The sequence below is a fragment of the Carcharodon carcharias genome, chromosome 2, assembly GCF_017639515.1.
Source record: "Carcharodon carcharias isolate sCarCar2 chromosome 2, sCarCar2.pri, whole genome shotgun sequence".
In the NCBI taxonomy this organism is placed as follows: domain Eukaryota; kingdom Metazoa; phylum Chordata; class Chondrichthyes; order Lamniformes; family Lamnidae; genus Carcharodon; species Carcharodon carcharias.
This window is the reverse complement of record NC_054468.1, coordinates 125473058-125490405: the sequence shown is the minus strand read 5'-3', so window position 1 is coordinate 125490405 and position 17348 is coordinate 125473058. Positions and strand designations below refer to the sequence as shown.

General features: G+C 46.1%; 1 protein-coding gene across 1 annotated transcript in view; it reads left to right on the top strand.

Moving 5' to 3' along the window:
• The window catches only part of slc24a3 (solute carrier family 24 member 3), a 374289-nt gene that overhangs the window by 334757 nt on the left and 22184 nt on the right, over nt 1-17348 (top strand). The window contains exons 8-12 of the mRNA XM_041182903.1: nt 1284-1309; nt 1997-2050; nt 9479-9615; nt 11614-11774; nt 14615-14888. Coding sequence (XP_041038837.1) covers nt 1284-1309; nt 1997-2050; nt 9479-9615; nt 11614-11774; nt 14615-14888 — 652 coding nt within the window. The remainder of the gene's footprint in view (nt 1-1283; nt 1310-1996; nt 2051-9478; nt 9616-11613; nt 11775-14614; nt 14889-17348) is intronic.

The following is a 17348-nucleotide window of genomic DNA, read 5'->3' as shown; positions in this document are numbered from 1 at the left end:
CGTTTTCAAATCTCGAACTGCAAAGGTAAAACAAAGAGAAAGAAACCCGATAAGGGAGAAAACAATTCCTGTCGGTTATGGAGCTGATAAATACCAATCATTGGCTTGACCCCAATCCGTGTTGTTAGTGGACCTGAGGTTGAGTTGATTGTGGAGAGACCATTGTAGGCGTTAGCACCTCTGATCTGCAAAGGGCAAAGATCCTCAAATCAAAAGAAGGAACTTCATTTATATAGCGACTTTTGCAACCTCAGGGCGTCCCAAAGTATTTAACAACCAACGAAGTGCCATCACTGTTTGCAATGTTGGAAAACACAGCAAGATCTCACAAAGAGCAGTGACATAGTGTCCAGACAATCTGTTTCAGTGTTTCTGTGTGAGCGGTAAAGATTGTCCAGTACACATGGGAGAACAGTCCTTGTCTTCTTTAAAAGAGTGACGTGGGATCTTTATGAGCATCTGAGAGGGCAGATTGGTCCTCATTTTAATGTCTTGTGTAAAAGATGGCACCCCTGACTGTGTAGCACTCCCTTAGGAATGCATTAAGATATTCTGCCTCGACCTCGTGCTGAAGTTTCTGGAGTGGGGCTCAAACCCACAACTTCTTGACTTAAGAGGTGAGAGTGCTCCTCACTGAGCCAAGGATGCTACCTCCTGATGGCTAGCCTATGACCTATGGTGTACACGAACATCAGATGAGAAGGAGACTAGCTACATGACAAATTAGCACTTATTTGGCAAGATCCTCGAGATTGACTGGTGGATCTCAAAACGAACCTGTGTTTTCCGAACTGAGAATGAAGCCTTCACGCACCAGACCAGGATTTATTAACTCCAGCAGATGGCCCATCGAGATCTGCCCCACTGATTCCTCACTGCTCAGCTGAGCTGGTGGAGTTATAAAATGTGCTTGCCCTAATGTCCTAACAGGAGTGCAGCATTGAAAAGAGTCCCTGCATTCGTTGCCTAGCAACACAGATGATGGGAACTGATGTCTGGGATTACATGATGGTGGGGTGGGTTTAAAATGCAAGTGGCCGACATAGTCTATGCAAATAAGCACAGGGCATTAATGTACATTATCTAATGCCAATAGTGAACTGAAAAGGCTTTGTCACCTGGATGAAATGTGTTTCTTCTCTTTCGTTATTTGCTAACTTACGTTCCTATATTCTTGCTTATTTTAGTCAGGAAGGTTGAGTGTTTAATTTCTATACTTTATGTCAAAACAATGCTGATATGGAACAATGTTTGTACACACCATATCTCCTTTTTCTCTCTAGATTATTTATGATGAAAAGGTGTCTTGGTGAGTGCCTTTTATTCAATCTGTGCTTTTCTTAGACGTTAGATGTTCCGTATTAATGTAACCTTTGCCAGCGATTCATCATAAAAGGATGAAAAATCATATTTTTAGAAAAATATGGAAAAAAATTGCTAATTTTGGAAACAATTTTAAATCTGAATTTACTTATCCCTCCATCTTATCTCTTCCTGAGCTCATACAGCACTGTTTACTTTTCCAAATGCAACCTGATCCACACATACAATATTCATCAAATTAGGCAAACCTTTCAACACTGCACACTCAGTGACAGTTCACTCTCCATCTACTCTCCACCCTCACTGACCGTTCACTCACTCACCATCTACTCTTTACACTCACTGACAGTTCACTCACTCTCCATCGACACTCCACCTCACTGAAGGTTCACTCACTCTACATCGACACTCCACCTCACTGAAGGTTCACTCACTCTCCATCTACACTCCACCCTCAATGAAGATTCATTCACTCTCCATCTACACTCCACACTCACTGAAGATTCACTCACTCTCCATCTACACTCCACACTGACAGTTATTTGTATTTTTGTTGGATCGATGACCTTTAGAAATTTCCCTTTATCTGGAAGTTTGCCACATGCAGCATTCAAACAATTTGTCTTTGCAATTCAAAGATCAACCCTAGAACTCGTATCATTTTCCTTTTCAGGTGGGAGTCTCTGGTGTTGATATCAATGTATGCAGTCTACATCCTGATCATGAAGTGAGTACAGATTTGTTCATATCTTGTGCTCCTATGCTTATTGATGGGGAGGGAATGGTAGCTGGTGAATAGACCTTCATGGTCATTTAAACTCTCAAGAACTCTCCATTTGGCCTCATATCTTGTTGGATGAATTTTTGGGGTAATTTCTTTTCACAATTTGCCGACACATACCTGGACTTGCTCCCAACCACCAGGAGCATTTGATCCTTTGAAGGCTTTTGTATAGAGCGGGGCATCTCCTTGAATCCCAATATCATGGTGGAGGAGGAAAGGCAAGGTAGCAGCATCACAGGAATGTGTGGACCCCACCAGATTTTACCCAAGCCCATAGAGTCTAGAGTGAGCACAGATCCTATATGGTCATCAGTGAGGAGGTATTTAGAAGGAGGGTTCCCTGCACCAAATAGAAATGGACTCTGCCAGCAACTCCAATGAGGATGTGCAGCCATGATCATCTGGCCCCTGTCTTCTCCCTGGGGTTGTGGAGTTCGCAGCCAAACTCAATTTTTATGGCAAAGGGTCATTTCAGGTAGCCACCTACTTAATATCAGTCAGGTTGTAATATGCCATGCCTTTGTCAGGGGCCATTCATTTTATATAAGAACTGGGGAATTCATCAGCTCTGTCTGTGCAGCAGTGTGGTAAGGCCAGCCAACATTGGAGAGTCCATTAGGGCTGTTCCATAGACCAATGAGGAATGAATGGCAGGCACTGTGCTTGGTGAGTTCCAATGGCCCTTGACATCAAGGCAGCATTTGATCAAGTGTGGCATCAGGGACCCCTAGCAAAACTGGAGTCAGTGGGAATCGGATGGAAAATTCTCCGCTAATTGGAGTCATACCTAGCACAAAGTAAGATGGTTGTGGTTGTTGGAGGTCAATCATCTCAGTTCCAGGACATCACTGTAGAAGTTCCTCAGGGTAGTGTCCTAAGGCCTAAACATCTCCAGCTGCTTCATTGATGGCCTTCCTTCCACGATAAGATGGGGAGGTTCAATAATGATTGCACAATGTTCAGCACCATTCACAACTCCTCAGGTACTGAAGCAATCCATGTCCAAATGTAGCAAGGCCAGGACAATAACCAGGCTTGGGCTGACAAGTAACAAGTAACATTCGCGCCACACAAGTGCCAGGCAATGACCATCTCCAACAAGAGAGAATCTGACCATCTCCAACAAGAGAGAATCTAACCACCTCCCCTTGACGTTCAATGACACTACCATTGGCACATCTCATTTATCAAAGCGAAATGCTGCAGATGCTGAAAATCGGAAACAAAAACAGAAAATGCTGGAAATACTTGGCAGGTCAGGCAGCATCTGTGGAGAGAGAAAAGCAGAGTTAACGTTTCGGCTTGATGGCCTTGTGTCAGAGCTGAAACATTAGCTGTGTTTTTCTCTCTCCACAGATGTTGCCTGACCTGATGAGTATTTCCAGTTTTTTTCTATTTTTGACACCTTCAGCATTGACATAAAAGCAAAACGGTTTACCATTTGGATTTTCATTATGTCTGCTGTCATGCTGATTGGGATTATGGTGAGGCAGTGCCCAGTACTCGTGCTGTGACTGAATGATGATGGTTGTGTCTCTTGCATCCCTCACACACATAGACCGTCTCACCATTGCTGTCCGATGATTGTACAAAGGCCAGAAATGCAGGCCCAGGTTGGCAAGGCAGTGAGAGAATTAGTGCGACCTGTAGGTGGCCGATTGTAGGAGATAGCTGTCCCCTCAATCCCAAAGGTTTATGTGCACACACAGTAACAGCCACCTCTTGTACTCCTGCCACTGGGATGGCCCCTTGAAGAAACATGAGACTGGCGTTAGAAAACCAGATACTGCCCACTGTCACGAAGGGGACACGCTGTGGAAGGAAACACTCACACACGACATTGTGGTCAATAAACAGCATTAACGCTGTGTGCAGAAAGCATTCTTTCAAAGACCTGTAAGCACATTTCAGGCAGCAGGAATGTGATGCTCATAACAAAAACAGAATTACCTGGAAAAACTCAGCAGGTCTGGCAGCATCGGCGGAGAAGAAAAGAGTTGACGTTTCGAGTCCTCATGACCCTTCGACAGAACTTGAGTTCGAGTCCAAGAAAGAGTTGAAATATAAGCTAGTTTAAGGTGTGTGTGTGGGGGGGGCGGAGAGATAGAGAGAGAGAGAGAGGTGGGGGGGGTGTGTGGTTGTAGGGACAAACAAGCAGTGATAGAAGCAGATCATCAAAAGATGTCAACAACAATAAAACAAAAGAACACATAGGTGTTAAAGTTAAAGTTGGTGATATTATCTAAACGAATGTGCTAATTAAGAATGGATGGTAGGGCACTCAAGGTATAGCTCTAGTGGGGGTTTTTTTTTATTTTTTATTTTTTTTAAATAATGGAAATAGGTGGGAAAAGGAAAATCTTTATAATTTATTGGAAAAAGAAGGAAGGGGGAAACAGAAAGGGGGTGGGGATGGGGTAGGGAGCTCACGACCTAAAGTTGTTGAACTCAATATTCAGTCCAGAAGGCTGTAAAGTCCCTAGTCGAAAGATGAGGTGTTGTTCCTCCAGTTTGCGTTGGGCTTCACTGGAACAATGCAGCAAGCCAAGGACAGACATGTGGGCAAGAGAGCAGGGTGGAGTGTTAAAATGGCAAGCGACAGGGAGGTTTGGGTCATTCTTGCGGACAGACCGCAGGTGTTCTGCAAAGCGGTCGCCCAGTTTACGTTTGGTCTCTCCAATGTAGGGGAGACCACATTGGGAGCAACGAATGCAGTAGACTAAGTTGGGGGAAATGCAAGTGAAATGCTGCTTCACTTGAAAGGAGTGTTTGGGTCCTTGGACGGTGGGGAGAGAGGAAGTGAAGGGGCAGGTGTTGCATCTTTTGCGTGGGCATGGGGTGGTGCCATAGGAGGGGGTTGAGGAGTAGGGGGTGATGGAGGAGTGGACCAGGGTGTCCCGGAGGGAGCGATCCCTACGGAATGCCGATAAGGGGGGTGAAGGGAAGATGTGTTGGGTGGTGGCATCATGCTGGAGTTGGCGGAAATGGCAGAGGATGATCCTTTGAATGCGGAGGCTGGTGGGGTGATAAGTGAGGACAAGGGGGACCCTATCATGTTTCTGGGAGGGAGGAGAAGGCGTGAGGGCGGATGCGCGGGAGATGGGCCGGACACGGTTGAGGGCCCTGTCAACGACCGTGGGTGGAAAACCTCGGTTAAGGAAGAAGGAGGACATGTCAGAGGAACTGTTTTTGAATGTAGCATCATCGGAACAGATGCGACGGAGGCGAAGGAACTGAGAGAATGGGATGGAGTCCTTACAGGAAGCGGGGTGTGAGGAGCTGTAGTCGAGATAGCTGTGGGAGTTGGTGGGTTGTAATGGATATTGGTGGACAGTCTATCACCAGAGATTGAGACAGAGAGGTCAAGGAAGGGAAGGGAAGTGTCAGAGATGGACCACGTGAAAATGATGGAGGGGTGGAGATTGGAAGCAAAATTAATAAATTTTTCCAAGTCCCGACGAGAGCATGAAGCGGCACCGAAGTAATCATCGATGTACCGGAGAAAGAGTTGTGGAAGGGGGCCGGAGTAGGACTGCAACAAGGAAAATGTTCCACATACCCCATAAAGAGACAGGCATAGCTGGGGCCCATGCGGGTACCCATAGCCACACCTTTTATTTGGAGGAAGTGAGAGGAGTTGAAGGAGAAATTGTTCAGCGTGAGAACAAGTTCAGCCAGACGGAGGAGAGTAGTGGTGGATGGGGATTGTTCGGGCCTCTGTTCGAGGAAGAAGCTCAGACCATCCTGGTGGGGGATGGAGGTGTAGAGGGATTGGACGTCCATGGTGAAGAGGAAGCGGTTGGGGCCAGGGAACTGGAAAATGTTGATGTGACGTAAGGTGTCAGAGGAATCACGGATGTAGGTGGGAAGGGACTGGACAAGGGGAGAGAGAAGGGAATCAAGATAACGAGAAATGAGTTCTGTGGGGCAGGAGCAAGCTGAGACGATCGGTCTACCGGGGCAGTTCTGTTTGTGGATTTTGGGTAGGAGATAGAAGCGGGCCGTCCGAGGTTGGGCGACTATCAGGTTGGAAGCTGTGGGAGGGAGATCCCCAGAGGAGATGAGGTCAGTGACAGCTCTGGAAACAATGGCTTGATGTTCAGTGGTGGGGTCATGGTCCAGGGAGAGGTAGGAGGAAGTGTCTGCGAGTTGACGCTCAGCTTCCGCGAGGTAGAGGTCAGTGTGCCAGATGTGATGCTCATGGTGTTTCTAGAACATTTAAGGCAATTACAGATGAAGACATGTTTGTGATGGGCGTGGGAGGGTGTCAACAGGGGTGCACGATTGCAAGCTAAGAGAAATGATAAAACAAAAACAAAAATACCTGGAAAAACTCAGCAGCTCTGGCAGCATCTGCGGCGAGGAACACAGTTAACGTTTCGAGTCCGTATGACCTTTCAACAGAACTAAGTGAAAATAGAACAGAGGTGAAATATAAGCTGGTTTAAGGGTGGGACGTGGGGGGGGACGAGTCCTGTTGCCAGACCTGCTGAGTTTTTCCAGGTATTTTTGTTTTTGTTTTGGATTTCCAGCAACCGCAGTTTTTTGCTTTTATCTAAGAGAAATGATAATCCTGTATGACCTTGCCAAATTGCTGTCACACCCAGAACCAGACAGTTCTGCAGCTCTTTCATCTCCTTGATGCGACTGTGGACCATCCACCGTTAAGGGCTCGTTGATACCGTGCTGCTGAAAGGAAAGGTCAGGCAGCTTGCCGCAAACAGGATGCATTTGAGGACGCCCCCAGATCTATCCAGGCATCAGAAGCACTGCCTCAATGTACCTTCTGAGCTACTAATGGATAGCCGCATCTTGTTATTCAGTTGGGACTCTGGAACCTCATCATAAGCAATGGCTCCAAAGAATACCCCATGTCAGTAAGAGGTCACACCAGCATATCTCTGCAAAGTGGAGTATTGGTTGGGTGGGAAGCTGCCTTAACATGAAGAATTTATAACAGCTGCTGAGGAAACCAGTATATTTTGCTGCTGAACATTGAAAGAGAGTGTGTCTTTCCCTATTCACAGAGGCTGGGACCATGTGAATAGAGTACTTAGGGTTACATAAATACATCTGATAAGCCCATGGAGCTTTTTGAGAATCCTGCCCATTATAGCTGTCAGTCATCCTTCAAGTAAAAGATGAAATGGTTTGCTTGAGCAAACCAGGCATTAACTATTTTTAAAAAAGTTTATTCTTTCATGGGATTTGGGCGTCGCTGACTAGGCCGGCATTTATTGCCCATCCCTAATCCCTTGAGAAGGTCGTGGTGAACCGCCTCTTGAACCGCTGCAGTCCATGTGGTGTAGGTACACCCACTGAGCTGTTGGGAAGGGAATTCCAGGATTTTGACCCAGCGACAGTGAAGGAACAGTGATATATTTCCAAGTCAGGATGGTGAGTGGCTTGGAGGGGATCTTCCAGGTGATGGTGTTCCCATCTATCTGCTGCCCTTGTCCTTCTAGGTGGTAGAGCTCATGGGTTTGGAAGGTGCAGTTGAAGGAGCCTTGGTGAGTTGCTGCAGTGCATCTTGTAGATGGTACACACTGCTACTACTGTGTGTCGGTGGTGGAGGGAGCGAATGTTTAAGTTGGTGGAAGGGGTGTCAATCAACGGGCTGCTTTGTCCTGGATGGTATCAAGCTTCTTGAGCTTTCTTGGAGCTGCACTCATCCAGGCAAGTGCGGAGTATTTCATCACACTCCTGACTTGTGCCTTGTAGATGGTGGACAGACTTTGGAAAGTCAGGAGATGAATTACTCGCTGCAGGTTTTCCAGCCTCTGACCTGGTCTTGTAGCCACAGTATTTATATGACTGGTTCTATTCAGTTTCTGGTCAATGGTAACCCCCAGGATGTTGAAGATGTGCTTTATACATCTATGGCCAGTTAAGTGACTCTGTTGATGTTCCTAATGCTAATTTAAAATAATCCTGAAGCGCAAATGTTAAGGGCATTTGTGACCTTTACAGCTATTGAAAGTGCCATGCCTAGGCAATTTGCCTGCAGGTCTGCTTCGAGTATACGGTATAACTCGGTCTGGGCTTCGTGTATAACCTGCAACCAAAGCAGGCACTGCTCCTCTGACAAATGCAGGTGTGGCCACTTCTGCTATGGGTGCAGAGTGGCTCTGACCAAGCAAAACCTACATAATATTCCCCACTTCTCCACTTCCAGAAAGCATAGATACAGGAAGAACGATTATGACATTGTTGAAACTGACGTGCTGGGTGGGTCAAATGTAGGCGGCAGCCTGATTACCACAAAAAGCTCCTGAAAACCTAAGTGGCTAAAACCTAAAAACACAAAGTGTAGGAAAATGACCTGGCAATTTGCCAATCTTATTATTGGGCTCTTTCAACTTATCTCTGTACTCAACTCTTCAGTGGAGATTGTGGGCAATATCACTGGACCTGTAATCCAGAGGCCAAGGAGAATGCTCTGGGGACATGGATTCAAATCTCACCATGGTAGATGGTAGAATTTAGGTCCAATTAATAAAATCTGGAATATAAAGCTCATCTCAGTAATGGTGACCATGAAACTATTATCAATTGTCGTAAAAACCTACCTGGTTCACTAATGTCCTTTAGGGAAGGAAATCTGCCGTCCTTACCTGGTCTGGTCTTACATGCGACTCCAGATCCACAGCGATGTGGATGACTATTGACTGCTTTCTGAAATGGCCTCGCAAGCCACTCAGTTCAAGAGCAATTAGGGATGGGCAACAAATTCTGGCCTTGCCAGCGACGCCCACACCCCATGAAAGAGTAAATAGTAAAACGCAACTTCCACTACTGTTCCAAACTTTGCCAGCAGGAAAGGTTGCATTTTGCGAGCGTGAAGACCACGGTTTGTACCTAGCTGAGGCCCACAATAAGGGGATGGGCCACAGCTTTGATATTATCTGCTGAGGGATTGGGATGTGGCGCAGGGTTGAGTCACTGGGGATGTCAGAGTGAGGGATAGGGTTGCAGCTTGGGACTCGAACAAGGGTAGCAATGACTGCAGCACAGATTTGGAAACATGCTGCGTAGTGACCTGCCCTGCAAGAGATGGAAACAACACCTGCACACTTCCTCTGAAGAAAGACTTGTGTTTATATAATGTCTCATTGCGTGTCTCTGAAACTTTCCACAAGCTTCACAACAATGAATCATGCATTATACTTCTTCACAAATGTTGTGCAAAAGATGAATTCATTTATTTCTTTTTATTCATTCATGGGATGTGGGCATCGCTGGCTGGGCCAGCATTTATTGCCCATCCCTAATTGCCCTTGAGAAGGTGTTGTAATATGCGTTTCTGACTTTAAAGAATTATATTTAAGAATAATTCTGATTTTTGCTAATGCCTGTCCTTGTGGCTTTCAGGTTCAACAGCACGATGCAAATTTTCTTTGAAAGCAAGTGGAAGAAGACTTCTGTGAACATGGCTAATGGGAATGCAAATAATACAGAAATGGATGACAACAGCAACTGTGATGCCACGGTGGTCTTACTGAAGAAAGGTAAGGGCTGGGCTCCATGTGGGTAACAGTTCTATAAAAGTCATGTCCATCAGTATCTAGTATTCACACAATGCACCTCACACAAAGGGCACATTTTACAAGGAGAGACATAGAAGTGATGGAACCCAGAGGAGGTTGAGGCTGAGGTTGATGCTGAGGTGTTCTGTTGATGTAGAATATAGAGGGATGTTTATTCTATATTTATAGCAGATGTATACTTGTACTAGGAATATAATTTGAAGCCTGAAATGCAAAGTCTTTCATCCAACAGCACTAACATCCCTTATCTTAATGTGCACCATAATCATCGACTATTATTTTAAGAAAAACTGCTACAAAGCCCTGGCACAGCGCCCCCCCCCCCCCCCCCCCCCCCCCCCCCCCCCCCACCCTCCTCCAACCACACAAGGCCCAGTGATTAAGAAGGGTTACCACTCACCACTCCTGGACCTTGACTGCCTCCTGCTCCCCCCAGTACCCCCCACCTCCACCTCCCGCCACTGAAGCTGCGCAAAATAAGATGTTGAGCGAGGACAAGCTTAGGCCTGCCTGAGATTCCACCCTTTGGCCAAATAGCCTCAACGGCAACAGTCAAGGTTCAATGGATCTTTGTACAAGGTATTGGCTCATAGTGCACAGCTCTCTAAAGGGTGGGAAATGAAAAGCTTCCTGTTTTTAAAGAAAAATCATTGCCTCCATGGAGGAGTTCATAGGTAGTTTAGTTTCAGAAAATCTGAACTCAGAACTCTGTCAACAGAGCCATCAATTTGGAAGATGTTCATTACACTTGGCATTTCCTCTTGGCAAACAAGAGAGCTGAAGAACACGGGCAGGTAACTTTCAGCTTATGAAGCCACATTGGAAACAAAGGCCTAGAAAAAGCCTAAGGCCTGGCCAGCCATTGGTGCAATGGGTACTTAGAATCAGACATCACAGAAGGAAGCCATTTGGCCCATTTTTCTGTGCTGGCTCTTTGAAAGAGCTATCCATTTATAGTCCCACTTCCCCATTCTTTCCCCTTGGCCTTGCAGTTTTTTTTCTTTCAAGTATGTATCCACCTCCCCTTTTGGAAGTTCCTATTGAACCTGCTTCCATTAGCCTCTCAGGCAGTGCATTCATAACAACTCCCTAAGCAAAACAAATTCTCCTCATCTACCCCTGGATTTCTGACCAAGTATCTTAAATTGTGTGCTCTTGTTACTGATCCTCCCTGTCCACTCTACCAAAGTCCCCCACAATTGTGAACCCCTCTATGAATCACCCTCACCCCCCCCCCACTCCACTGCCCCCCGTCCCCACACCCCACCTCTTAACCTGCTTTTCTCTAAAGAGAACAACCCCAGCGTCTCTAATCTCTTACATAGCGTCTCACCCCTGGTACTTCATAATCGAATAGTGTGCTCATTTCTGTCAGCCATCTTGGTTGTGCTAAGTTTTGTTGACTCCCAGCTGAGGAGCTAATCTGAATGCCCCGTCATTGTGCAGCACTTTGCAGAGGGAAGATGATTAGATATGTAGCTCTAATTCACCCCCAGGTAGGCTTCCAACCTCGAGATGCCACCACTTACCAATTCCAAACTGGACAAATAACAGGATAGGGGCGGGAAGAGGGAATATTATAGCTTGTGTAACTTCTGACATGTTCTGTTGATGAAAATTCATTGAAAAGCAGAACAATAGATGTTCCCACATCGCAATTCACAAACACAAATGGGGAACAAATTGACTTTTTTTTTGAAGAAGGTATAGTTGTTTCGTGTTTATAAATTTCTGGACAAGAAAACAAAATGAGTGACAGGCGACTGCGAACAACGGGACAACCTCGGAAGGCCAGCTTCCTAAGTAGTGGAGAGTGTGTAAAGTTAAGAAGCCTCACAGGTTTGGGGAAATAGCAACAGCTTTGGGGGAATTAAAGAAAAGCTGCAGTCCGAATGGGGAGACTGCGGCTGGTGAGAGTTTTTAGTCACAAGGCTTAATCCTGTTATCATTTTTTCACAGCCAACTTCTGCCGCAACTCCTCAGTGCTCATGGTAGATGAGTTGCTCTCGGCTTATCCACACCAGCTCTCTTTCTCTGAAGCCAGCTTAAGGATCATGATAACCAGTCACTTTGGACCCAAAACCAGGCTCAGCATGGCCAGTCGCATGCTCATCAATGAGGTATTTTACTCCCATCAACTGCAGCAGGTGTCAGGGGTGAAGGTTCAGGTGTGAGCTTCCCACCTGTTGAAGGGTCAAAGGAATGTAACGTCGATGTCTGGCAGTGTAATGACCCAAATTCAAGGTATTCACGTCCCCTACACACTGAGTTTGAACCCTGGCCTAACCATAAAAATTTTTATTTTGAGTCTTTAAGACCAACAATGCAGTGATCTCTGCCCCTTTAGAGAAGCGTGCCCTTTAATCTGCCACTTCTGTTTTACTGAAAATAAAGCTTGAATTTTACCGGCCATTCAAGTAGTGGGAGCAGAGACAGGGTTGGGGGCTATTAAAACAGCAGGAGCTGTACCAGGACAACTCCCTCACTCAATCCCGCCATTGGGACTTATGATTAGCATAATCGAAGGCCCAATTGAGGGCATTTCACAGGGGCTGCCACACGTGGAGGCTGCCAGCTTAATGGAGGTGGCATCCCTGCAGAAGCCCAAGGGGCCATCAGAGGGCTGGATGGCCCGAATAGGAGGCCACAGGCAGTGAAGGCAGCCCTGGAGGCCCCAACAAACCCCCCCCCCCGCCAACCCCAGAAGGGTTTCCTCCTCAGCCACCAAACTTTCTTTTGGACTTACCTGGCCAAGCTCCTGGGGTCTGCTGCCTACCTCAGAGGTCACCGCCTCTCCCAGTGGTGCTGCTGAGGCTTCAGAGCTGCCAGCCCTATGATTGGACCAGCAGTATCTAGAGTTTGCACCCCATCCCACGCATTGGGCCCACGAGCCACTTTTCGTCGCGATGTCAGGGTCCCAACACCTGCAATAAAATTCAAGCCTACGACTTTGTTGCAATCTGATTTTCAAGATTACGACATTGGACCAAGACCTCACTTATATTCTCAACCATCTCACCCTGCTGCTTTCCCCAGCTGCCTTACCATGGAATATAGAGAAGGAGAGAGACACCAACCAGGAGCCGCAGGATAGGAGAGAATATTGTCCCTGGACCCCGGTCTGTGAAACTCCCAGCAGATGGCTCCTGATAGCATTAGAAGGTGCTTCTTGCATAGATGACCAAGAAGGGAAATATGAGCGGGGGAGGGTAGAGTGAGTTTATAATTAAAGTAAATGTTACGCAAACAAACCGTAAGTTAAAAATGAGTAGGAAAGCTGCCACTAATATGGGGAAGAATGGAAAATAATACTGTTTTATGAAAAAAAAATCATAGGGTTTATATTTTATTTGTTGGTGTTTCATTTGCGCCAAGCGTCACCTTAACTCCAAAACTCAGAGAGTCTCTTGATCCTGAGATTATTTTTGATCAGCTACGAGGAGACCACACAACTGCAGACTGGGGTAACTAACCCAGTAAGAACATAAGAACATGCCTTGGCCAATCAGAGTTGACCCGCCCGGTTTGAATTTGAACAAAGCTGGGCAGTTAACTGTTCCATGCTGCTTTCTCCATGGCAACACCTCCATCAGTCCGAGTCCACTTGCCAATTAATCAGCACTCTCTTCTCATGCAGTATAAATTGCTGTTCCCCTGTTACTATTGGAAAATTCTTGTGAGCCATCCTGACAAGTGCAAGATGAAAAGCTTTGATTGTATGTCCCTTTTTTCAGCAATACTCAAGTTCTGTACCACCAAATAAGAAAAGGCCATTCAGGCCATCAAGCTCACTCTACTCACATACTAATTATAATTCACCTTGCCTTGGAGACAATCTGCTCAATCTACTGAGGGGAAGTCCAGTGAAATTTCTCTGACTGTCCCTTGAGTATAGTTCCTGGATGTGAATCTTATTGTCATACCTCTTTGACGTTCCCATAGGTAACCTTTCCATGGTCCTAGCAGCGTAGAAACTATCAGATCCCATGGAGTCTTAACTCTTTAGGGAACCCCCTTGGCTCAGCTCAGTGCCTTTCTGGTGCTGCCCCGTGACTCCCATTCATTTCCAGTTACCATTCCTCCATTGCTTTTTGCTGAAGAGGCAGCCAGCTATCCTGGGAACGGGTGTGATAACGTGGCCAGGCCATACAGTACAGCCATGTATCAGACAGGCAATGGCTTACTGTAACTCATAGAGCAGACAAGGAGCATGAGAATTATATACAGTCCTCACCACTTAAAGCGGGTGCGTTGGTGTTAACACGACTTGTCCACTCTAATGAGTGGATAGTAAAATTGCTGCACAGACTTTCCCCGGGTCTCCATCCCTGGATTATTGTAATTCTCCCTAATGCTCCTGGGTCCGCTACAGACTCAACTTGCCACTGCAGCTCATGGAAGTATTGAATAAGGGATGCATGTCTTTGTTACAGAGGAAATCAATTCAATAGCATTAAGGTGGGCTGGCAGCAGCTTAAGGTGGCAAAGCTTCCATCTCCCATACAGCTCAAAATAGCCAGCGTGTTTAATGTGTTGTGTTTAAACCTGATGGTAATGGCAAATAGTTAGTGCCATTTGCTCAATATCAGCCTTTGGTAAGTGGAGACCCTGTAAGCGGTGGGCACTGTACCAGAAAAGAAACTCCGACCCCATGTTACAAGGAGGTGACAGCATTCAATTTGAAGGTAGCTCTATGTCATTAAAATAGTTGAATGCTGAAGGCTCCAAAGTCTGTGTTGACCTGATCTTGTTTAAGCCAAAAAGGCTGATAGTTGAGCTGGTGCCTTTTGCCCCTGTGGATTTATGGTTGCTTTTCTTGATATTTCTGTTCTCTTTCCTGAAGCCACAAGTTATATCAGCTCCTCATGAAAACATAGACCTGAGCCCTTTAACCCCCAGCCAGCCTATGGGCCTTAACTGGTGCTAACACAGTCCATTTTGTTGTTTTCTGCATTTTCAGAGACAAAGGCTGATCAGCAGCAAGACTGTTTCCAACGGAGAACCCGAGGTTTCCATTAAAATGCCGGCAAAACACAACATCGAGAATGGAACAGGGCCGAGCAACTCCACCGAGAGGAATGTCAATGGACAGAGGAGGGAAGAGGACAGGACTGAGGCCGGCAATGAAAGGGAGAATGAGAACGAGAATGAGGACAACCAGAACAATGAAAATGATGAAGAGGAAGAGGAGGAGGATGAAGGCGAAGGGCCCTATGTGCCATTCCACCTACCAGGTGAGTTGTCTGTGTCGGCCTTGGCTTAGTTCATAGCGCTCTCACCTCTGAACAGTGGTGAAAGGTTGTAGGTTCAAGGCCAACTCCAGGACTTGAGCAAAAAAATCTAGGCTGACACTCCAGTGCAGTACTGAGAGAATGCTCCATTATCGGAGGTGCCGTCTTTTGGATGAGACATTAAACCGACGTCTCGTCTGCCCTCTCAAGTGGACATAAAAGACCCCATGGCACTATTTATAGAAGAGCAAGGAATCAATCCCTGGTGCCCTGGCCAATATTTACCCTTCAATCAACATCACAAAACAGATTATTGGTTCATTATCACATTGCTGTTTATGGGAGCTTGCTGTGCGCAAATTGGCTGCTGCACTTCCAACACTACAACAATGACTACACCTCAAAAGTATTTCATTGGCTGTAAAGTGCTTTGGGGTGCCCTGATGTTGTGAAAGACTCTATACAAATACAAGTCATACTTTTTTTTGAGTTGGGGGCTGCTTTTAAGAAGAGATTTAAGTCCTGGTGGGTTTTGGAAAAGTGTTTAGAGAGATATTCAGGTGGCCTGTGTGAGTCTATTCTAAAGCACCCTCCACTGTTACATGTGCAAGCTGTATGGTTTGTTTTAATGCTGCCTGATTCAGCGAGTGAGAGATGGTATACAGTTTTCCTTGTGCTGTGTATGTTGTATATCGAATGTGCCAGCAGAATCTGCTCTCGAGTTCCCTCTGCTGGGAGATTGCATGATAAGGTGACTGCAGTCTGCTCCAGAACTCCCCCCTACCATGATATTCCATAGCTATAGTGTTTGGGATTTATGTTGCGTGCTGTGGATTTTCGCCTGCTAATACCATGTGGGTTGAAATCAGGCTGTGCAATAGTGGCCTTGGAACATGTAAACAAATTGGATATGGATATGATTCTGAATTCATACGTGTTTTCAAGTCCCTCCAAGGCCTTGCCCCCTCCCGATCTCTGTAATCCCTCCAGTCCCAAAACCCTCAGAAGTATCCGTGCTTCTCTAATTCTGGCCTCTTGTGCATTCCTGATTGTGATTGCTCCCTCATTTCAGTTGCCTGGACCCCAAGCTCTGGATTTCCCTCCCTACGCCTTCCCGTCTCTCTACCTCACTTCCCTCCTTGAAGACACTCCTCAAAACCTACCTGTTTTGACCAAGCTTTTGGTCATGTGGCTTATGTGGCTCGATGTCATATTCTGTTTTATAATTCCGCTGTGAAGTGCCTGGGGATGTTTCATTACATTAAAGGAACTATATACAGGCAGTCCTTGACTTTATGATGTTCGAGTTACAACGAACAGCACATAGGATGTTTATAAATTGACACCCTGTTTCGACTCCACAATGTCATTTTCGACTTTACGATGCCATTGCCAGTGAACAAGTTCAAACGTTCATACATGCACATCTGCATTCTGCGCCGCCCTTTTATATTTTTATTATATATTGGGTCGCTGACCCCGAACAAGCCCGGGTAAACGGGGAACCTCCCTCCAAATACTCCCGCACACCAGAGGGTGCTAGCTGGGCTTGGCCGACGTTGAACGGCCCCAAAAGCAAGTGGGCTTCGGGCAGGGGTTCGAATGCATGGGAACGAACATCTGAAAACAGCGGGAAATGAGATCGCGACTTGCCAGTGAAGATGCGACCTTGTCCTGCTGGCAGCTTTCCCATTGATTACAATGGGATTCCGGCGCCTCCGGTCTGATGTCAATCCTCCCGGAACGCCACACCCGACCGGTTCCGTGCAACCCACTGGCCCTGGCCGAGCTCAGGTGTCGTCCAAAGCTGCCAAAGCCAAGTCAGCCACATCTTGGGCAGCCGTCCAGGAGAGGTCAGAATTTACCGAATGTTCCCCAAAGTCGGGGACGCGGATTGCTGTTCATAAAAACTTTCGGCGATTAATCCCAAAAAGACCCTTTATCACCCTATAAAAATCCCGAAAACAGGTTAAAAAGTGTGAAACCATTAACCAAAATGTCAAACGTAAACTCTTGAAACTAAGTTGGAAAAGAGTAAAGGGTAACTAGTGAATAGGGTATCAGGTTCACGAACCAATCCCCCATTTATAATGTTGTTCCGATGGGAAAACTAATTCCGACCTACGACATTTCAACTTACGACATGGTTTTCAGGAACCAATTGTGTGCAAAGTCTGAGGACTGCCTGTAATTACAAGTTTATTAAAATACTTGGGGAATTTTAAGCTGCTGATTAAGGAAAGCACTGCATTTCTATAAACCCCTTTAAATACCACAGCTTGTCCCAAAGCACTGTACCATCAGTGATGTACTTTTCAAGGTGCAGTCACTGTTCTAACATGGAAAAAGCAAGAACTAGGTAGTACACAGCAGGATCCCACAAACAATTGAACACCTTTTTTAAAATAATGGATATACATACGTGCGTCCAAATGTATTAATCCATCCATGTGCTGTGACTCT